At 44.7% G+C, this 24,230-nt stretch overlaps 1 protein-coding gene across 13 annotated transcripts in view; it reads right to left on the reverse strand.

Annotated features, from left to right (window-relative positions):
- The window catches only part of LOC147626114 (protein MICRORCHIDIA 2-like), a 109,667-nt gene that overhangs the window by 58,137 nt on the left and 27,300 nt on the right, over positions 1-24,230 (reverse strand). For all 13 annotated transcript variants that reach the window (XM_086817683.1, XM_086817681.1, XM_086817687.1 and 10 more), the window contains one exon: positions 11,205-11,279. In XM_086817683.1, the coding sequence (XP_086673809.1) occupies positions 11,205-11,279 (75 nt within the window). The remainder of the gene's footprint in view (positions 1-11,204; positions 11,280-24,230) is intronic.

The following is a 24,230-nucleotide window of genomic DNA, read 5'->3' on the forward strand; positions in this document are numbered from 1 at the left end:
TCTTTTGCCCTAAGAGTACAGGTGAGCAAAAGGGTGATGAGCTAGGCTGTATCAATCCTTTATTCAAAAGCTCCTGCACCTGACTCATAATTTCTTCTTGTTGGGCTGCACTAACACGGTACAGCGGTCTATTTGGTGGAGTACTACCAAGAATCAGATCAATGGCATGATCTTCTGGCCTTTCCGGAGGAAGTTCCCCTGGCAATGACTCGGAAAAACAATCTTGAAACCCACATAAGAAATCAGTCCTGTCCTTATCTAACATAGACAAATTAGACTTAGACTCATCATCTTTTGCATCCTTTACATAAATCAAGTACGCGGAAAGATGCTTTTTCATTACTGATGAAATTGTCGAAGCTGATACAATAGGAACAGATTCCCCTTTAAGCTTTGCATCCAAAACATGTTCTTTCCCTCTATGAGTCAGAGTGATCTTCCTATTGTGTGTATCCACCACCGCATGTACTCTATGGCACCATGGCATACCCAGCAAAACATCACAGCCATCAAGAGGCATGATGAAAAACTCTTCACTGTCCACATAACCCTGCAAATGAAGCCTAAGCTTCCCAATGATAGGAGTAACGGGTTCTACATACCCTGGACAAGCCATGTTAGCCTCATATATCGGCCCCATCTCCTCTACGCGGATCCCCAATCGACCAGCCAAACCCGGTGAAATAAAGTTGGCTCTAGCACCTGTCTCAAAGAATATCAAAGCATTCTGATCTCTCACTTTGCCCCATGCCCTGCACAACTCTGTCTCTTCACCACCTGGCTGTTCCCCAACAAGATCAGGAACTAACCCTGCAAAAGGTTTTGGTTTCTTCGACTTGGGCTCTCCTTTATTGCCAGAGTCGTTTTGGGACTTTCTCTTGGGACAATTGAAAGACATATGTCCCTCTTCTGTACAGTAAAAACATTTCTAAGCATCTCTCAAAGCCTGTCTCTCCTCAGGGGTTCTCTTGGGCATTGGCATCTTCTTATACCTCATCTCTGTAGAGCCTTTTGCATCACACGAAGCATGCCCTGATTTTTCAGCTTTCTTGCTCGAGTTCTTACTGTCTTTAAACCCAGATGAGACTCCAGTGAGTAACGCATTGGCTGTCATAGCATTCTCAATCATCTGTGACATGTTCGTTACTCCAGTCTTAATACAATAATCACGCACCTCCTTGGGCAGCCCACAACAATACTTCTCTACCTGCTCAGATAAAGGCAATGCACGGTAAGAAGTAACTGGGAGTAAAGCTTCCCAAAACTTCTTATTGTAATCCTCTAGATTATCACATTTTGATGCATCCAACTTGTGCCATGCAGCCATAACATCCACCTCAAACGTAGATGTGAGCCATACAGAAGAGAACACCTGTTTAAATTGTACCCAAGTAGATGGTGCTATGCCCTGCAAAAGAAGAGTAGACCACCACTGCAAAGCATTACCTTTGAGAAAAGTGACAGCTTTTCTCATTTTGGAGGACTCTGTGTAATTACCACCAGAAAAAGCAGCATCAAACTGCTGTAAGAAGGTAAGTGCTTTCAGCTTATCTTTGGCTCCACTTAATGTATCAAATTTCACAGCAGCTCCCCCTTCCTTATAATCTTTCGTCTTACCCATAGGCGTTAGATTATCATATGGAAGTGGCTACGCAAGATTGCTGCCCCCAACATTCATGCCCATCATAGGGTCAACATTACCCATTCCCACACCTGGCATGCCATACATTCCAACCATGTTTCCAAACATACCATTATGCATACCAGGCAGCATGCCTCCATACATATTTGCTTGCATTCCACGTTGCATACCCCCAAACATGTTTCCTTGCATACCGGACTGCATACCACCATACATATTCCCCTGCATACCAGGCTGAAAATTAGCTCCAAAAGTCCCTGGCATACCCATGCCTCCCTGAGGGTAACCCCCAGTCATGGATTGGAACACTGAGCCACCACCAAAATAACCTGGATGCATAGTCTGCTGAGGAATAGGTGGCTGTCCAAAGAAGGAACTCTGTGGGTTAGCACCAAAAACCTATTGCATGTTCGGAAACTGTCCAAGAGATGGATCCTGTGAGAAGGCACCACTATGACCCTGAGGAAGATTCTTAGAACGCACCTTCTTCTTCTTCTTTCCAGGCTCTGTACGGGATCTCATAAATTCAGCAAACTTCTCACTTTGTGTGAGCTGCATAAACACATCCATAACACCAGCCAAACGATTTTTGAACTGAGCATCATCTTCCTCTTTACTAGGCACATCCTCTGGCTGTGTTACATCCTCATCTGACTCATCATCTGCAACCTGTTCTCCTGCAAGAATATCCTCAGATTCATTTCTCTCAGGAGAGGTCTCTTGCTCTTCCTCTTCATGATAAAAGTACTCGTCTTCTGTATCAGACAAGTTGCTGAATTTTTCAGCGATGACTTTCCTCGAGTCAACCACGAGCTCACCCCCTTTAGACAGTTGATGATGGGTCTGGGTCCCGGGGATGGAACCTTGAAACCGGCCTCTGGTAGAAACCAAAGTGCGGTAGACTAGCAGTCACCCTTCCACTTGTAGTCTAGATATAAAAACAAATTTGATTGGAGCTAAAGTGTCCCAAATCTGAAATAAAACCGACACCTGTTGACCCCAAAGCTTGGCGCCCCTTCCGGTATTTCTTTATTCAATTTCAAAAAGATGTAAAGCTGAGTACAACAAAACCAGCCAGGAGTATACACCTGTATGTCCAATCTGGCAACCCACACGACCTCTTAGCACAGAGGATTCACACACAAATCTGTGTCCCACAAAAGCAACACTCTGCGTTCCCCTCTGATCAGCCAAGACCATTCAACAGGACAGCCTTGAGCACACATCTGGCATATCTCATGTACATGATTCCACAACTCAACACAAACATACATCCACTGCCCAATCTCTGTTTCCACTCTTTCAATCTGCCATACCCCTCCTCTCACAAGGGACCAGATAGTACAACTCTGCAGCAAACATAAGCCAATGGAAAGAAAGATAGATGGACAAGTTCAAAGCTTACCAAATCAACTCGTGGTTTTGCACTCGTGAAGCCAATCGTATCAGTCTGTACTTGCCTTCTTGCAACCACCTGTCTGATGCAACAAATAAGCTCTGAGAAAGCTTTACCTGCAGCTGGAGATGCACTGTTCCCTACTGTTCAGGTCTGAACAGATCTGCAACCAGCTGTACCGGCCCGTATAGGTCAGTAGTACACTATTGTACATGTCCGTACAGTTTCCATAGGTGCCTGTGCTGTACTGGTCAGTTCCCAACAGCAGCCGCCTGCTGACTGTATCTGTCAACGCAACTTGCACCTGTCCTGTCCAGCACCGCCTGCTCTTGTCCTGTTCGTACGACTGTACCACCAGTCCACGTGGCAACCGTACCTGCATGCGCTGCCTGAAACTGCAACTCCAGTCGCAACAGTCAGCAACAGAGAAAATAGTCGCCTGTCTTGCAGCAGCCATACACAGTACCTGCTGTCCGTACAGAGCTGTACGGCCTGGCTGTACGGCTTGTTTTACACAGAAAATTCCAGCAAAAAGCAACAGCCAACAGTCGACGTTTCTTCTCCTCTTCCCTACGCTTGAGCTTGCACGACTTCCCAAAAGCTAGAGAGAGAGAGAGAGGTGAGAGAGGCATGCAACTCCAAAAGTGGAGTGGCCTCTCTCCAAAAATGTCCTAGGGTCCCAACTTTAATAAACATTAAAGTTCCCTAGGGGCCACTAAGGCCACTAAGCTAGAGAGAGAGAGAGAGAGGTGAGAGAGGCATGCAACTCCAAAAGTGGAGTGGCCTCTCTCCAAAAATGTCCTAGGGTCCCAACTTTAATAAACATTATAGTTCCCTAGGGGCCACTAAGGCCTAGGAGCAACCATACATAAAACATTAAAATATTAATGTTCTAGTTCCCCCCTTCACACCTGGAGGTGTCCATATATCATTCTCTCTGTCCGGGCACCCCAAATGTGAATCATTTAATATTTTTGCTCAGCAACCACCATGCTCACACTTGTGTTGTTCCATTTTCACAGGGTCATGACAGCGGGTGCTCTCTCCGAGGTGATTCCAGTATTCGCAGTGCTGGAGGGTCCATGGCTACATCTTCATCAGCATATCTTCTTTAGACTCTTGGACACTATGAGTTGCAGAGGGAGTGTTAGAATTAAGCATCTCAGTGTTATGGAACTCTGCCTATTTATAGGGCATTTTATCTATTTTCACATGGATTATTTGTCTTGGGCCAGTCAGCCAACTTCATCATGCAATCAGCCAGCTTCTGTCCTCACTATATAAGGGCCTCTCATATTCACTTGTATTTCATCCATTCCCTTGCACAAGTTCAACTGGCTATTGCCATTGTAAAGCTTCAAGCTATTATAACAGGTGATCTTGTCCACAAGCTCTCTCTACTCTCTTTGTTATGCTTCCGCCTGTGCATTCTCCAACAGTATGGCAAGGGCAAACCAACACTAAACATGTCCTTCATGCAAGGAACATCTCCCATGTCTAAAGCACAGAGAGATGGAAGTTATTTTTCATTTAAAAAAAACATCTCTACTAGTGAAGATTTTGTGAGAAGACAGATTGTATAACATGTAACCCTTGCTCTACTGTTGTATCCCCCAAAAATATATTTGGCCGCTTTGTTATCAAGCTAGATCCTCATCTCTACAAGCACAAGTGCAGATGACATGTGCATTCTCCAACAGTATGGCAGGGGCAAACCAACACTAAACATGTCCTTCATGCGAGGAACATCTCCCATGTCTGAAGCACATGTAACCCTTGCTCTACTATTGTATCGCCCAAAAATATATTTGGCAGCTTTGTTATCAAGCTTGATCCTCATCTCTACAAGCACAAGTGCATATGGCGTGCAGCCCAAGACATGCATATAGCCCAAGAGCTCATCCAACGAGGTAACTGCTGAAAATCACCTGGCTGATCCAAATTTTCAATGTATGGCAGGGGCAAACCAGTAGTAACCATGTCCTTCATTTGAGGATCATCTCCCATGCATGGAAGTTATTTTTCATTTAAAAACCTCTCTACTAGTGAAGATCGTGTGAGTAGACAAATTGTATAACATGTAACCCTTGCTCTACTATTGTATCCCACAAAAATATGATTGGCAGCTTTCTTATCAAGCTTGATCCTCATCTCTACAAGCACAAGTGCATATGACATGCAGCCCAAGACGCGCAAATAGTCAACCTTTGGCTTCTTGTCATACCAAATTTCAAACAGAGTGATTCTCTTGAAAGATTATGTAGGGCATCTGTTAGTTACATGTGTTGAAGTCAACACTACCTCGACCCAAAAATGTGTGGCAATCCTTGGCCTTTGATCATACATCTGGCCATCTCCATCAAAGTTCTATTCTTCCTTTCTGCCACACCAACCTGTCATATCAAGCTTCAAACGGAGTGATGCTCTTCAAAGATTTTGTAGGGCGTCTATTAGTTACATGTGCCGAAGTCAATGTTGCCTCAACCCAAAACTTGTGTAGCAACCCTTGGCCTTTGATCATACATCTGGTGGATGGCCATCTCTATCTCTTGCTTTAGGAGTAAACAAGGACAAATCTGTTGGCCTCTTGTGGTGGTTCAGAATAGGCTTTTGTGGCCAAAGCAAAGCCAAATATTCAGCCTTTGGTTGTTCTAGTAGCAATAAGTCCACTAAGACTGATTCTGAGGAGAATATTTATTCTTCCTTCTACAGACTACCACACCATTCTGATGAGGTGTGTATGCATGGGAATTCCTCTTTTTGCATTTAATTAATTACATTCCAATGTCATGGGGATTCCTCTTTTATCATCAAATATTTCTCATAAAATAAATTCATCTAAAATAAAATACCCATTAATTCAATATGCTAGGAATTTCTCTTTTCCCATTTAAATGATTGAATTCCAAATGTCATAGGAATTCCTCTTTTACCATTTAAATATTTCTCATAGATAAAATAAATTGATTTAAAATTCATCTTTGAATTTAAATAAAATATCCAATAATTCCAATATGCTAGGAATTTCTCTTTTCCCATCTAAATGATTGAATTCCAAATGTCATAGGAATTCCGCTCAGTACACGGATGCTTAATCCCCTTATTCTCTGCAAGAAAGCTTTGAAATCATTGGACATGTATTCACCCCCCTTGCCCGTGCACAGGGTATTGCACCCTGTTCATTCTCAACCAAACATAATGCTACACCTCAGATTTTCCTTCTCAGGGTAAATCCAAGTGAACCTAGAGTAGCCATCAATAAATGTGACAAACATAGACAATCCCCCAAAGATGGAGTCTGCATGCGACCACATACATCAGTATATATTAACCATAATTTTCAAACAGCCCTAATTGAACCATTTCTCATGAATGGTTTCTTGTGCAAATATACACAACCCTCACATGCATGACCAACTAGTGGCTCCAAGGGAGGCATACTTTGAACCATATTATGCTTTTACAAAGCAATAAATTGCTAAAGTTTACATGCCCAAATCTGGCATGCCATAACAGTCAAGTGCATGGTTGTAGTATTTATAGTTGCAGCACATGCATGATTAGTTTGCTTTTCATATGCAACTTTCCTTGCCATTAGGTAGGATGAAGGGCACGCAACCTATGCTCTTGATTTAGTGAGATGAATAATCTACACATGACACACTTCGGCCACCCACAACTGGTTCAAAGTGACTAAATACAACTCTCGTGGATGTTATGTGCCTAGTTCAACCACTGTCAATGTACCAAACCAAGTAATGTGTAGAGGTACTAAGAGACATGTCCTAGCTCGAAGCAAAAATAGCATTGGGAAAGTCATCCATCTCCTCTACAATCAAGAATATCCAATCGTGCATATCCTTTGTCATGACAAGATTGGGATGCTGCTCTGGTTTGGATTTAGAGGCATTTGACACACCACATTCCTTAGTCTCTCTTCTTCTCATCTTGCATTCATTAATGTAGTGACCTAGTTTGTGGCAATAATTGCATTTGCCCTTCTTCTTGGACGTCCCACCAACTCATCAAAGGTGATAGGAGCTGCACCTCCTCTTAAGGAGAGATTGAGAGAGGTCACAAAATTTAGATAGGAGAGTGCTAAGGAGTTCAAAGTGGTAGACACCAATTATCTATCCTCCGTGACATCATCAATACCCTAAAATCCTTGATCTTTGTGAGATGATGTCATGCAATCACCTACATCCATGGACAAAATATTCAACTCTCTTCAAAAACATAACTTGATAAATCTTGGCATTCCTATGTGACACACCTACGAGTATGCAAGGTAGAGCAAGACATCAATTACCCATCGACGGGCAAGGTCGAATAGCACAGGTGACATGTGACTCTGTTATGTGGCAATGGTGATGTGGCATTGATAGTGTGGTAGTCAAGTGCAACTAGCCGACAGCATTACTACTGGCCAACTAGGAGCATTGGTGCATATACATACGTGGGTAGCCAAATCGTCAAATTCGTTTGCTTTCCTCAATGTTGTACTTCATAGAGCCTTTCTCTATAGGCGAAGTGCTCGTCAAGAGTGTACGACTAGGTCACATAGCTGTGATTTGACATCTTCATTCTTAGCCACATTTTATGCTTGAATTTCAATTGTATTACTTCTTTCTCGTACATAATACAAAGTAGTAGTTTAGGACTCGTGTGTGTGCGTTGAGGACTCTTATCTGTGCTCTATGTGTGATTCAGCAGCACTCTTCTATCTATCTCTGAAAAAACCTAGCACATAGACACAAGTATTCTACAGTTGGTATCAGAGCCTAGGGAACCTGCAAATTTCTTTTCTTATTGCACCTGGGTTAATCAGGGCCTCAACCCTGCCAAGCCCTACCTCATCGCACAGGGATGAAATCCCTCACTCGATATTTGTCATGGATTCATAGCTCATTGATTTTCTCCTAACCATGAAGACATCAAGGCAGCTAAAATGGAGGCTATATCTGCCCATCTCGACAAGATGGAGTCGGCACCTCAAGCACCTAGTATTCCGGATCTACAACCTACAAGGACCCGTGCTTTGGTGCAAGTGTTGGATGATTCCAAGGACAAAATAGCAAAACGTTCTGGAGGAGGATTTTTCGCTCCTTTGGATACAAGCAAAGATGTATTGGATGAGCTTCGCTCCCAGTCCGGCAGTCATCATTCTACACATGCGCAGTAGACACACCATTCACGTCACGGAGACAACCTCCTTTGTGAAGTCCTTCTCCACCGGATTCTCCAAACAGTTCTCGCTCACCATCACCAACTTGATGTCGAGGGACTACTGGTTTGCCAAGTTCTTTCTCCATGCCTCATGAGGAACGAGCTCAATTATTGAAGCATTTGAATCTTCGCAAGTTCAGCAAGAAGATGGACAAAAAAGAAGTCACCAATTGGACCCGTGAGATGGCTATCACGTTGGCAACAGCAAGTTGCTCATGTATTTTTCAGCTCCATTTGGTGCATTCGGCTTTGACGGGTGCCGCTCTCTTGTGGTGGGAAGAACCACTTAGGCACCACTCCGTGACTTGCTAGGATGATTACCACAAGGCGGTTTTGAAGCAATTTAGTTCCGTAGATTACGAGTGTAAATGGAAGAAAACAATGGGAGCGTTTTATGTAGAAACATGACAAATTGATAACATACTATCTTGCTTGTTTCTAGAAGCTTTTGTTGATGCTCTCAAGGACTGTCCAACGGTGAAATCAAGTTGAGCGAATCGTGGATGGTGAGACTGTCTTTGCACGCACGTGTTCGTACACATCGGCCCCGTAACATTTCAAATGCGATTCGCCTTGCTACAACCCCTAAGACGCAAGAGAGTTTCAAGTCTCGAACTCAACAACAACAAGGGCAGCAGAAAGGCAAAGACAAGGGTAGCTAGTCCAAGGCCAAAGATGGCAAGGACAAGACAAATGGAGGAGCCACGGTGACTCGCCTCAACCTCAAAGAGGGTCGTGCCAAGACAGTTGTTGGACAATGCTTTTATTGTAATTTGTGACTCCACCAAGCACATCATGCAAGATTGTGCACGTCTGAGCTTTTTTCATTTCTCGGGTCAAGCACACACCCAAGGTGCTTCATGGCATAAGGCCACAAGTAGGAGCAGAGGAAATTTTTAGCCAAGCCTTTTACAGTTGCCGTTTGCACTCAGTGGAGAATCTTTGGCTTGATTGGCGATCACTCAAGAGGACTCTTCTCACCTACCGTTTACATTGGGTGGAGTGTCTTTAGTGTCTGATGTCATGGAAACACCTCCAAAGGACATATCATCAAGTTTATTGTTGTCCTAGGAGGATAGGCCGATTGGTGTATCTTCACAACGCACAGATTTCTTGGAGACTGTACTGACAACAATCAAGGTTTTGACTTCAACGTATCAGTGGGTGTATTACTTGGAGTATGTTCCACAAGACGACATACAAGTTCCAAGCAATGCTGATGGATACCGATTTAGTGCAACGTTTCTGAGGAGTACTATTCTTGGTTTTGCTTTCTTTCTTCAAGGTGGATTGGAGCCGGTGCAAACAATTCTTGTGCTCCATATGAGTCGATGCATTACTGGCTAGAGTTTGGATCACAGAGTTTTGCTTGCCCCTTCTCTAGAGTGTTCTTCTTGTGGGCTACTAGAGTATACTCCGTGGTTTTCAGTGTTTTTTCATGGACGGTTGGACAAACTAAAAGTGCTCGATCTGATGGAAGTTGATCATCCGTAGGTTTCTTTGCAAGTCTTTGTTGAACCTTCATAGTGGATGCAAAGTGGTCTCGCTATGTTTGGGATTTTTGGTAACTTGGATAAGCTTTGCTTGGGTCTTTTTCTTTTATGCAAGGGCACTTTATATGGACATTGTGCAGCTGAGGACAAATGCAATGCAAGTAGGGAACAATGTGACACACTGACTATGCAAGACACAACCACACATCACTTAGCAACCAACGAGCAAGATCAACCAACGCAGGTGACACATGGCATTGCCACATAGCAATGATGACAAGGCAATGGTCATGTGCTAGTCGGGTACAACTAGGCCGATAGCATTACTAGGTGCATTGATGGTAGATGCGTATATATACGTGGGTAGTCAAAGCGTTTCTCTCAGAGTTGTCTGCAAATCTCATCTCCCTCATGAGGTACGTAAAATACGGTACGGTATGAAACTATGCAAGCGAAACTAATGCAAAACTTTTTTTTGATTACTGTTTTTTTTTCTTTTTTACGCTTGTTTTTTTTTTGCCTGGTCTGTTTACTGTTTTTTATGGCTATTTGGGCAACCTTGCCACCTTCCCGACTTTGCATCTCTAAATACGTACAAATATCTATTTTTCAAGTGTTTTTTAAAGTGGACCGTACCTGTACCTTTATGGAACTTATTTTTCTGAAATAAAAAGTCCCATACCAATACCATTTTTCCATACCTGTGTACCTGCCAACGATGGTTTCTCTGTATGCGAAGTGCTATAGGTCACATGGCCGTGATTTGACATCTTCATTCTCAACCACGTCTCGTACTTGAATTTCAATTGTATTACTTCTTTCTTTTGCATAATACATAGCAATAGTTTAGGACTCTTAGGTGTGTTGTATGTGTGATTCAAGTACAAGACGATGGTTTCTCTGTACGCGAAGTGCTATAGGTCACATGGCCGTGATTTGACATCTTCATTCTCAACCACGTCTTGTACTTGAATTTCAATTGTATTACTTCTTTCTTTTGCATAATACAAAGCAATAGTTTGGGACTCTTAGGTGTGTTGTATGTGCAATTCTGGTGCACTCTTCTTTCTATCTCTAGAAAACACTAGCACACAAGCGCAAGTGTTCTACATCCTTGATATCTTGCACGACTTGATAGGCGATATAATTGTCCGCTTGCCAGACAAGGCGATCCCAGACATCACCTAAGCATCTCTAGTATCCCACCGTGTTTGATCTATGGTAGGGCATTAGTAAAATGTAGATATATACATTTTACTGTGTGGTTTATTGTGTTAGTAAAAAGTGTTATAGCATTTGAAGAGATACAAGGATGTAAAAACCATTACATGATCTCCTAAAAGGTGTTTCAGTTAACATGTCGTCTAACCTTAAAATTTTAATTTATAAATTTTTCTTTCTTGAGAGAGAAGGCATAATAATAAAAAAACATTAAGAGAAGACATACCTCCAAGCGCCCACTTGTGTGATGTAGCATTTGAATGAAGAAACTTTGGATGAACTCGTACATGATCCATTCCATCTATTTACATACATCACAAACACGCATATGAAAATGATTGGATGCACAACTATGTAATTTACAAAACACATTGTGTACATTATATAGCAAAATAAGTTTGTTTGAAGGTCATTAAGGTCATTAGAGACATCACATGTTACTAAGAGACAAACAAGCAAAAGGCAATTAAGCTAAAGATCTTGCAAGTAAAAGAGCCACTCCTCCTTAATTCTCCTCCATTTACTAGTTTCAAAGATCACCCTTCTTCTCACAGTCATTCCAAGCCTACACATGACACATGAAATAGACTACCCATAACCATTAAAGGCTTCCATGTTCATGCTTGTCAATCGCCTCTCATGAGTTTGAGATGAAAATCTCAAGCCAATTTTTCATCATTGCACTTTTCAAAGATGCCATGCACCTCTTTCTCGAAAGCAACAACTTTTCCATGTGCAAATAAAAGTGTGAGACTAATTTACATCTCTATAGTCAAAAAGATATAAAGCATTATTGATGCTTTAAAAGTAAATGCATGGCTTCTATACATAGGCTCTCCATTATAGTAAATACAACTTCAAGCAGACACCAATGTGATTAGCTTGAGTTTTTACGACTTTTCAAAAGCAACTCAAGGCTAATAGAAGCTTCAATTAGAAAACAACATAAGATTCGTTTTTCTCCCTAGATGTGATTAGCTTGAATCAATTTTAAGTTTTAAGGTTCTAGCTTAAAACCAATTACCCAAACACACTCATGCTCAAACCTCAATATTCTATAGTGCGAAAGTAATGCATACACCATTTATCCATATTCAATAAAAATAGCAACAAGCTTGCCAAATGTGGATATAACTTCTAAAATTTGCTATGTTCGCATGTTTAAATGCTAGTGGGCGCCCCATTGTCAAGAGGTAAGACATATGGCTCTAGGTAAGAGACTTGTTCTCACAAGAAAGAGAGCAGCATACTAGACTTCAACCGTGGAAAGATACTTGCATCTCATAAAGAGGTAAGACAGCAATTTACTTTTCAGAACATACCACCATTTCAGTATGTATTTGAAAGGGATTAATCATAGCTATCATGGATGAATAGTGGTGATCTACAAATCAAGTGACTTGGGTTTGTAAATCAAAACTTACTGGTCCAGGGACCAGATCCTATATGGATACACCTTGCAGATCAAAAAATTTACAAGCATTTGGACCCCCAAATGCCAACTGCCAGCCTTCGTCATGGACATGGTGCACGAGATAAAAGTCCTTTCACACATGAATGCAAGTAGGACCAAACCTGGAATTTGGAACCAATTTGGGTAGCAGGCAAGATGAACAAACATGGGCAAGAAGGCAAAGGGTGGCATAACCCAAGCGGAGCAACCAAGTTTGGGCATCCCTTTTTCTGGTCGAGTGCAAGCTGACTGCTGATGTTTGTGAGCAGACAGACCAGCAGTCAACTGTCAACCTATAGAATTGCAATCTGGGGCCTATAAATATGACCCTCAGTCTCCCATTTTTTTATCAACTTATGTGTGCAGCCTTTTTTTTTCCCATCCTTCTATTAGTTTATGAAAAACCAACCAGTAGGCTAAAATACAGACACAGAACCTCTAAAAGAGGACAAAACCTAGGGGAGGATAGTCCCCTCCATGGCTGGTCGCTCTTTGAGGGAAACTACCTCATACAAGGTTTTTTTTTGGGAGAGGGGGGGGGGGTGTGTTCCAACAAACCAATGGCTTGCAGTGCCAAGTGGGGTCTCCTGCTATGTCTGAGAGGAAGGGACCCTGCTGCCAAATGCGTAGGCCCTCAACGTTTCTGCATGGGATCCGAACCTCCTTGTAACTTCCCCCACTTGTCACGGAGGGAATGAATGATATCTGTCCATATGGCACAGATGGACTCCGCAGGGGGCGAGTGTGAGTGCCCTCAATGGTCTCCTTGCCTCGTGCTCGACAAATGTGCCATGCCGTGGCCCGCTATGCTGATGATGATCTTGTCAAAATGCACAGCGGAAATGAAGACAATTGTTGTAGAGAGCAAAACACAGATATAAGAGAGAGAGAGAGAGAGAAGCTAGTGTAACTCTGCTATATACACCAAAGAAATCCCAGAATATACAATGAACAGTGTGGGGGGGCAAGGGGCCATTTTATATGGCTCCAGGCTGCTAGTCGGCCAACACAAAACAGGCCGACAGTAGCAAAAATGCTCACGACCAGTAAAAACACAATCGGCCAGGTGAAAAGGCCAGTCAGCCAGTACTGCAGGTCAAGTCAAGTAGCAGTGTCCAATCGGCCAGCATCTGAAACAGCCGACGGGCACAAAACAGCCTCCCACACCAAACAAAAAAAGGGGAAAAATACATGGAAGTGAGGAAGAAATGGGGACACACCAAAACTAGGCGAGCACACCCACAATAGTCCCTGACATAGTGTAGAGACAAGAGATGACTGCTAACACCCAGCTCCTGGATGTGGAACCAACCCCAGTGAGCTGGAGTACCGCCGGAGCATAGCCCGAGGTAGAGACTTCGTGAAGAGGTCCGCCGCATTGTCCTCCATCAAACAATAAAAAAGCAAGATGTCACCAGCCAAGATCTTCTCACGAACAAAGTGATATTGTATCTCTATATGCTTGGTTCGGGCATGGAAGTCCGGGTTCCGAGTAATAGCGATACAGCCTTGGTTATCGCACTGGATGACCGTAGGCTCCTTCTGTGGAAACCCAATCTCGCCAAGCAGCCTCCACAACCACACAACCCCACAAGCAGCCCGGTACTCTACCTCTGTTGATGACAACACAATAGTCGGCTGCCTCTTGCTGCTCCATGAAACCGCTCCTGAGCCAAGGGAAAAACTGTAGCCTGATGTGGATCTCCTCATGTCTAGATCTCCTTCCCAATCTGAGTCACTCCAACCTTGGAGTTGAACTCGTTCCTTCGTGTCACCTCCAGCGGTGTAGAAGAGTCCAAGATCCTTCGTACCTTGAAAGCCACCGCAAGATTGCAATCCTACGTCCCAATGAGACTTCAACAGCGTTTGCATGAATGAGCTCAACCGCCCTACAAGAAAGCTCAAGTCCAATCTAGTGTTCAACAACCAGATCAATGAACCAACCAGCTTCCGGTACAGAGAGGCATCAACTGGCTCACAAGGATCATTCACTGTAAGCTTAGTGTTCGGGTCCATCCGCAATCCTACGTCCCAATGAGACTTCAACAGCGTCTACATGAATGAGCTCAACCGCCCTACAAGAAAGCTCAAGTCCAATCTCGTGTTCAGCAACCAGATCAATGAACCAACCAGCTTCCGGTACAGAGAGGCATCAACTGGCTCACAAGGATCATTCACTGTAAGCTTAGTGTTCGGGTCCATCGACAACGTGATAGGCTTGCAATTCTCCATCCCAAAGGCCTCAAGCAACTCATGAACATACCGCTGCTGAGAGACAAAGAACCCCCTCTGGGTCTACCAGATCTCCAATCCCAAGAAGAAGTGGAGTAAGCCTGAATCGATCATCTCAAACTCCTTTGATTAGGCAGCCTTCGTCACTGCAATGTGCTCCATATGACCGCCGGTGAGAATGAGGTCATCCACATAAAGGATGATTAACGTGACCATGCTTGACCATGCCGCGTTCCTGAAAGAGAGATAGGTTGGGATCTGCAACCAATCTCTGGAATCCAGTCTAGAAAGAAGGAATCAATCTTCTGATTCCAAGCCCTGGGAGCTTGCTTAAGACCATACAAGGCCTTCCGCAACCTGTAAACCATCCCCATTGATGCTGGAATCTCAAAGCCACCTCCTCCTGCATGTCACCATTAAGGAATGCAGATTTAACATCTATCTGATATACGGGCCACCGCTGAGAAGAAGCAAGGGCAAGAACAGTCTGAATCGTGGTCATCCTCGCTATCGGTGCAAAGGTATCCTCATAGTCAATGCCAGGCCGCTGAGCATAATCCTTAGCCACAAGTCTAGCTTTGTGTTTGTCCACCGACCCATCTGACATATACTTGGTCTTAAAGACCCACTTGACACCAATGACAGACCGTTTCGACGGCCTCGATACCAACTCCCAAGTGTTATTCTTCTCAATGGCATCCAGTTCCACCTGCATGGCTTTCCTCCAAGTATCCTCTGCAAACTTCCTTGACGAAAGTGGGCTCTTTGTCTCGCATGATACAAGACATCAAATCATAGTTTACATGTAAAAGCTCCGCTGAGTGATTTTTATCATGGACTCCGTGCGAACTTCGAGGTCCGTCCTCTGTGGTCCATTCGGAGAGAAGCTCCGTGACACCTAACTCCCGAAGGGTGTCCACCAACCACCTGGGTACTCGAACAGACCGCGGAGCCTCATGTTGCCGCAGGGGCTCATCTCCAGCTGAGGGTCAACCTCCTCAACTGACTGAGGCTGTCAAGCTCGATCAATGGACTAGAAATCATCATCAGAATCTTCTAGGTCTCCAAGAAGTGGCGGTTCATCAACAATGGAAACCGGAACATGCTCATCAAAGACCACATCCCTGCTAACAATAACCTCGTTCCTTTCTGGATCATACAACATGTACACCCTAGGAAAGAGAGTTATAACCCACAAAGACATGCTTTTGGGACTTTGAGTCGAGCTTCCCTCTCTGCTTCTTCTAAATGTGAACATATGCATCGCTCCCAAACACACGGAAATGGGAGAAATCAAGTTTCCTGCGACAATATGCTTCAAAGGAAGTCATGTTCGGTACTTAAGTCGTCGGAGAACGGTTGAGGATATGGATAGCCATAGCCACAGCCTCTCCCCAAAGTGGACGAGGAAGATCACGATGCTCCAACATCGTCCTCGCCGTCTCCACCACAGTCCTAATCTTACGTTCAACTACTCCATTCTCTGACGGCGAACCTGTATTGGCCAGCTCTCACTTGATGCCATGTTTCGCACAAAATCTCACGAACGCATTGGAAGAAAATTCTCCTCCTTTGTCAGCCCGAAGAGTCTTCACCTGCAAGCTAGACTCTTTCTCCACCATCACATGCCACTCCATGAACCGAGCAAAAGCTTGGTCCTTCTGTGAAAGGAAATAAACCCATGTGAATATGGAACAATCATCAACAAGTAACATAAAGCACAAAGAACCTCCCAAGGATGTAGTCTGCATAGGTCCACACAAGTCAGTGTGTACCAACTCCAAAGGTTTCAAAACCCGCCTGGCAGCATGCTTCGGAAAAGATTCCCTGTGCTGCTTACCACAAATGCAAGAACTACAGCGTCCTTGCCTGCTGCCAACATCTGGCAAGCCAACCACCATCTCGTCCCGAAAAGCTCGCTACAGCGCATCCACATTCAAGTGGCCAAACTGAAAGTGCCACAAATCACCAATCTAAGAACTTGTCAAAGAGGAGAGTTTGTATATACCATTCTCCACGCCGCCTTCCCAAACAACCTGGCAAGTCTCGCGGTCCCATAGAGCAACAGAATGCTCCTCAAACTCCACCCAGAAGCCAGTCTTGCACACCTCATGCACTGACAACAGATGAAAACCAAGTGCTGGGACATAAAGAACACAAGAGGAATGCTTCCCCCCTCTGCCATCAGGAATAATCTTCATCCGGCCCTCACTGTGTATTGGTATGGTGGAATTGTCGTCAATGAAAATGCCACCTGACTGCCATTTTAGATCCAGAAAGAAGTCACGGCGGGAAGGAGTAATGTACCTAGAAGCACCACTATCAAGGATCCATTCTCGAGTATCCTTTGCGGTGAAGCCAACTGCCTCCACGCTCGAAGAAGATGAAGCATCCGTGTCCAACATCTCCAAGTGCACAAAGGCTAGAGTCTTTGCAGCTGAAGCTGAAGAATCGGCACTCTTCCCAGTCTGCTTGGGACACATCCTCCAATAGTGGCCTTTCTCGCCACAATCATTACAAGTCCTCTCAGCCTTTAGTTTCTCTCAGTCTAAGTCGGGCTTCTTCTCATAAGACTTCTCCGTTGAAGCCTTCCCTTTGCCCTTGTTGTTGTTATTACGGCCTCAGAACCTCTGCCATGGGCTCGTGAATCGCTCTTCTTGGTCCAAGACCATGGGCACAAGCTCCTCCCATGTGATGGTGCTGAGCCTGCCACTTGTGATCAACGAAGAGTAAAAGACTGAGTACTGAGAGGGTAAATGTGACAGCAACGTTATGGCCATATGCTCTAATGATCTCTTTCCCTGCCTGGAGAACTTCCTGCTGAAGAGCCTACAGCTTGTTGATGTGCTCCCGCATCATCATCGACTTTGCAAGATTCATCACCCGCATCTGAACTACCAAGGAGATTCTCTTCATGGGTGATACCCTGTTGTAGAGAGAAGCCAAATGCTGCCAAATACCTCTGGCCAGCGTCATATGCTTTATATGATTGATCACCTCTGGCGTGCGATTGAGGAAGATGAAAGAACGGACTCTGGCATTGACACGATCCCATAACTGTGCCTCTGCCTCCCATTCCTTCCAAATAGAGGGTAACTCCCCGTCCTCTAACTCCCCCGAGAATGTGGGAAGTGTCAGGATCTTCGCGTGCTTCTCAGCCATCTCAAGCAAATGTGCCATCTCAAGGGTTCACAAGGTCTTGTGAAGGGAGGGTGGGTGGGAAAAAAGAAGAAGGGACAGCAAATAGAATGCAAGGTGGCTGTCCAACGATGATGGTTGCCTTCTACCCGATCTCCAAGTCCCGTACAGCCCAAAACAGTCTCCAATCACAAAACAGTCTCCAATCAGCACCTAAATCAACAAACCCTCGACGTCCCACTGTCTCCAAGCTTCAAGCCACCTGGGGCTAGAGAGCAAAACACAGATGCAAGAGAGAGAGAAGCTAGTGTAACTCTGTTATATACACCAAAAAAATCCCGGAATATACAATGAACAGTGTGGGGGGCAAGGGGCCATTTTATATGGCCCCAGGCTGCTAGTCGGCCAGCACAAAACAAGCTGACAGCATCAAAAATGCTCACGACCAGTAAAAACACAATCAGCCAAATGAAAAAGCCAGTCGGCCACTACTGCAAGTCAGGTCAGGTAGCAGTGTCCAGTCGGCCAGCATCTGAAACAGCCAATAGGCACAAAACAGCCTCCCACACCAAACAAAAAATGGGAAAAATACATGGAAGAGAGAAAAAAATGGGGACACACCAAAACTGGGCGAGCACACCCACAACAGAGGCCCTGACATAATGTACAGACAAGAGATGATTGCTAACAGATCTCCCATCTCGAACAAGTGCTAGAGAGCCATGCCTCTACAGGTTGGGATAGACTTTGCCTGCAGTGTGTGAGCCTAAGGGCCTGCCCTCATAGTGGAGGGCGGTCCCTGACTCTCTTACCTAGGTGATTGCCCCCCACCCCCAAAGTGATGATGCGGTATGCAATCCTAGCGGTGGTGAATGGTTAGAGAATCCTCTGCCATACCTGCTACCTTTTGGGGCCATCCCAAAGGCAATGTCGCTTGCTACGAGGGGGTGTTTTCCCACAAACTGATGGCTTGCATTGCCAAGTGGGGTCTCTTGCACTATTTGAGAGGAAGGGACCCTACTGCCAAATGCGTATACCTCTCAACGTTTTCACATGGGATCCGAACCTCCCATGTAACTTCACCCACAAGTCGGAGAGGGTATGAATGACATCTATTTGGTGAGGATTTTGCAAGAATTTCCTAAGAGGGCAATGGGGCCACATTGACGAATCTCCAAACAGTCATCACCCTCCTTCGAAATCAAGTGAAGCATCCCCTTAGAGAGTCTCCAACATGTGTCTCGAGGCCATGATCTCATTGAAAGAGGCCATGAAATCACCTATATCCCAATGGCAAAGAGAAAGAGAGACCAATAAGCCATCCTCACCTAGACCATCCTCACCTAGACACTTGCCCCATGGAAGGACACGACATGAATCTTGCAGCTCGATGAGAGAGAAGGGGGAGCACAAGAGGGAACCACCTCCTGCGTATGCTACCAAACTCTCTCCCTTGCCGCCTCCACTTGCGGGGTGAGGGCATCTCCTGAGAGGAGATCTTTAAAAAAAACCTAAGGCTATGGCTCGAACTTGTGGGGAATCTGCTTCAATCGTACCAACGAAAGCGATAGCTCACTGACCGAGATGCAAACCCCTCCCTAGTTCCCCTTCAGTCGAAGACAAGGGACCCACTCGGCCTTCCCCAACCCTAACTATAATCCATTGTGCCCTCCCCTACACAATTGTACCTAAATCTAGCACCGACGAAGCAATTGCTCACTGACTGATCCCTAGTTTCCCTAAGGGCCGAAAATCAAGGGACCACAAAGTATGGCTGCGTCCAAGTAAGATCTTCCCACATTTGCACTTGCAACCTATCCAGAGGTTATGTTCCTCTAGGAACAAGAGATCAATTGGGCCTCCTACACAGATTCTCTGAAGCTCTTTAAGAAGGAACCCTCTTTGGTGATGGAAGTAGGGACCCCCCATCCCTTGAGCATTCCAAAAGACGATCCGCATAACTAAGGATGGGAGGAGTGAGACCTGCTTAAGACACCCTCAACATGGAGGGTCTTCAACGTCGGTTTAGGGGAAATTATCACAACCAGACCGAGGCCGGATGCGAGCCAGGTGATCCATGATCCTGCCCCTCCATAGAGATCCACTCTGCTCTAGCTCTCTGTATGCTCTTTGCTCCATCTGTCACAGCAGAGGAAACGGAAGAAGGGTCTCAAAAGAACAATGACAACCACCAAACCAAGGTCGGATGCGGGCCAGGTGGCCCCTCCAGTGGGACGAGTTGGTCTGCGACCTTAAGCAACGGTTTCTACTGCCCCACTACCTTCAAAGACTCGAAGACGAGTTCAGGGGAGCGCGTCAGAACGCGCAACCAAACCTTCAGTTTGATAAAAGAATTTTGACTTTATGTCTACAATTAGGCTTATCTGATACAGACAAGAAAGGGCAGTTTTTGACATGCAAATCTAGGCCAGTCACCTTTGAAGACGCACTCTCGCCTGCGCAGAATGCAGGATTGAAACATAATGGTGGCAAGCCCAAGACTTCCCAGCCGGCTTCTCCCAGGGCAAACACCTTGGGGAGGTAAAGGCCAGAACCAGACGGGGTCTTCCCCAAGACAGGGCTCGAGAGCCTCTGGCTCCAAGAACTCGAACAATGCGTCTAAGCTTACTCCAAGCCAGAAAGCGGAGGCAGGCAAGACTGGTGGCAAGTTGAGTGCTGAGGAGCTTTCTCAGTACAAGGAGGAGGGAAGATGTTTCTTTTGTCATACAAAAGAACATACTTCTCGGGATTGTCCGAAGAAGCCTCCAAAGCCCGCCGCCGCCACAGCTTCCATGGTGAGCTCAGCTCCCACACAAACCCCAGCAGCTACCCCTAGTTCTTCAAACCCCGGTGCTTCAGTTAGAGCAATTATTAGCCGAAAGCTCGAAGATAAGCAAAAGGGTGTCCATGACCAGGAGTATGAGCGCAACGAATTGCTCAAGTCCTTTGGCTACATAGGTGGCTAGAGAGTCGTTGTCTTGTTTAACAGCGGCAGCACGGAGGATGTGGTCACGAAACAGACCGCTAGGCGTGCCCGTTTCGATCTGACTTCAGTAGACAAACAAGTTGAGGGTTTTTACACAGGCATGACAACAAGCGTCAAGTATGAAGCTCTAGGTGCTAAGTTAGTTATTCAGGGCATAGAGTTTTGTGCGTGATTTTATGATTGCCCCTCTTGTAGGAGCAGACATAATTTTAGGTATTCACTGGTTTCACAAGTTTATTCCTGATGTCAAGTGGGACAAGCACACGTTGCAGATCAATCGGAATGTGTCAAACGCCCCATTGACCATTAAGTGTGAGCCAAGAATTCCGAGCTTTCCGCTCATAAGCCACTTGCAGGCTAAGCGAGCAGTCAGGAAAGGCGCACAGTGTGCAATGATTTACATCCACACAGCCCAGACGGTGGCCAGTGCTTCCGAGAAGTACTCGGTTCTCCATTAAAAGTTCCAGAAAATTTTTCTTCGGGATAGCCTCCCTCCTCCCTCCCCAGCTTCCCCCGTCCAGACCGAAGGACCACAAGATTGACCTCCTCCCAAGCTCGGAACCCCCGAGCAAGTTTCCATATCGCCTTTCCAAGGCAATGGAATCGGAGTTGGACCGCCAACTCCAAGAATTGTTGTAATGGCTTCATCCGCCCCAGCGTGTCGCCATTTGCAGCACCGATCTTATTTATCAAGAAGAAAGATGGCTCGTCCCCTTCCCGAGTACGTCAATGTTATGAGCAAAAAATTACGAGCAAGATTCTTTCGAGCGAGAAAAATAAGCCCAACACCCAACTATAGTTCTCTTTGAAACTACATGTGGTGACAAACGAGAGAGAGAGAGAGAGAGAGAGAGAGAGAGAGATTGTAAGATAGATAGACATCCCTTTGTACCGTTGTTATTACCTTAAAAAAGTATTGAAAAATAATTCATTTAAGAAACGTCCCTCATAATCACTCTCAATATAATAATATTATACATAAATAATTACTTATTAAACATATCATATGACAATATCTTTCAAGTGTTTTTATAGTATTAATAACAAGATATTTATGGACATGTTTCTACAGAAGTTTAAATTATCGTAAATAAGTATTAACTTGGGCTCATATATCACTCTCATAAAATACATGTAATATTTAATGCTATATATGCAAGGTTTTCCAAAATATAACCCCATAGATGTGCTCAAATGGGGTTTTTCGATCAATTTGAGTGGCTGAATGACTATATTTGGACATTGGATGTGAAAGTTATGTCACTTTTAAAAGTGCTGTCCAAGGTAGTTTCGCCAGCGAAACTACCTTGAAAGACCTTGTTCAAAGGGGTTTCGCTGGAGAAACTACCTTGATGGCTTGCTTCAATGAGTTTTCTTTGGAGAAACCCTTTCATGAAGATAGGTTGAGAGAGGTTTTTCAATGTCACCCCCTATTAAGTAAAAAGTTGTAAGAAGGATCATAAGGGAATTTTCATAGAGAAGTCTACTCTACATGTGGGTTTCTTCAAAAGCCATCCCATTATGTTCTCACCATTCCCAAAGATTCAAATAAATAGTCGTGTATAAAATAGGCATTCCTATAATACTTTTCATATTTCTAAGTGAAACTATGCTTTCTTCTGATCCATTTTTGTCATATTTTTGCATAGTTGGAAGCTTTGTTTTTCCTTCGCTCGGACGCTCGGAAGATTTCGCTCAGAAAATGCTCGTCCCCTTCCCGTTTGTGTGTCGATTATCATGCACTCAACAAGCTGACTATCAAGAGCAGATTCCCGATGTCTCGAATTGACTATATTCTCGAGAGGTTGAATAAAGCAAAGGTGTTCTCGAAACTGGATTTAAAGAGTGGGTACCACCAGGTGCAGATTGTGGAGGGGGACATCAAGACAGCCTTCCGTACACGGAACGGGCCCACTATAAATTTGTGGTCATGCCATTTGGCTTGACGAACGCCCCAGCTACATTTAACCGCATGATGATGCGTGTTTTCCGGGATTTGATTGGAAAGTGTGTTGTCATATTTCTGGACAACATACTCGTATTTTCAGCTACGGTTGAGCAGCATGACATTGATGTGGAGAAAGTCCTTAAGTTGTTGGAAAGCAACGAACTCTATGTCAATGAAAAGAAGTCGGAATTTTATTTGTTCCAGGTGCATTACTTGGGATATATAATTAGTGCTAAAGGCATTCGACTCGATCCGGCTAAAGTGGCCAAGATTGTCAACTGGGAAGTACCTCAGACATACCTGTCATGTACATGAATGTGCCATGAACATTTCTCAGAGATTCTCCAACAGAGGTAACCAGAAAAAAGACCATTAGAGCTTGGATTATGGAGCACAGGGTGCAGATCAGACTTGGAGAGGACCAGAGGATGCTGTCGGCTGACTACAGGACCTGTCGGCTGCATGGTGCAGGGCAGGCGCTTCAGCGTTGGTCTTATTTGGTCCAGTCGCCCGGCCGACTGCTGGTCGGCCATCGCTTCATATTTCCCAAGGGCCTATAAAAGGCACCCAAGGCTTGTTATTGTAACCATTCAATCCTCTAGGGGTTTGGGTCACTAGGATGTCCCATAGGGGACAGAATTTGGGACAGAATTTTGGGTGTTATCACCTTTTCTTCAAGGCAGCCTAGGACTGTGTGTAAGAGTACCTTTTTGTACTATAGCAATATACTGAATTTTCAGCATCTCCATCCATCCATCCATCCATCCATCCATCCATATATATATATATATATATATATATATATATATATATATATATATTTGCGTTTTGCATCAGATGGTTTTCTAGTCGTGTTTAGGGCTGAAAGAAGACTCCCAAAGCTTCCGCACGTTACATTGGTATTAGAGCATTAGGCTCAGCAAAGCTAAACACTGAATCAGTCCCATATGATGGTGTACATGTCCAAGGTACAGGAAAGTACACTGATACGAAGCCCAAGGCAAGGAACAGAGATCGGGAAGAGCTCCCAGGAGGTTTGTTGGCGGTGTTCCACAAAGCCAAAGGGGATGGCAATCCTCTGAGCCAGATAGGTTCACAAGCAACGGTTCCAAGGGAGGTTTATCCTCCAAAGGGTGATGTGAGAGTGCCAGACTCATTTCTCAGGAATGAAGACCAAGACAGTGTTCAGAGTCAGGGCAAGAATGGATTGTGGACCAGATGGAAACAGATGCATAGATCTTAGTCTGTGACAGAGTAGTTTGGAGACCGGGCCGGGATTTCAGAGAAAAGGGTTGCCAGGGATGAATGGATGACAGAGGGACTTCGGGAAAAAGAATGGGATGATGACAGTCATCCAAGAACACGTTGGAATCCCGTCATCAAGTTTAGCAGAGGGGGATGTCATGTGCATGAATGTGCCATGAACATTTCTCAGAGATTCTCCAACAGAGGTAACCAGAAAAAAGACCATTAGAGCTTGGATTATGGAGCACAC

This window comes from Cibotium barometz, chromosome 23 (assembly GCF_041138505.1).
Source record: "Cibotium barometz isolate CiBa-2024 chromosome 23, ASM4113850v1, whole genome shotgun sequence".
Lineage (NCBI taxonomy): Eukaryota > Viridiplantae > Streptophyta > Polypodiopsida > Cyatheales > Cibotiaceae > Cibotium > Cibotium barometz.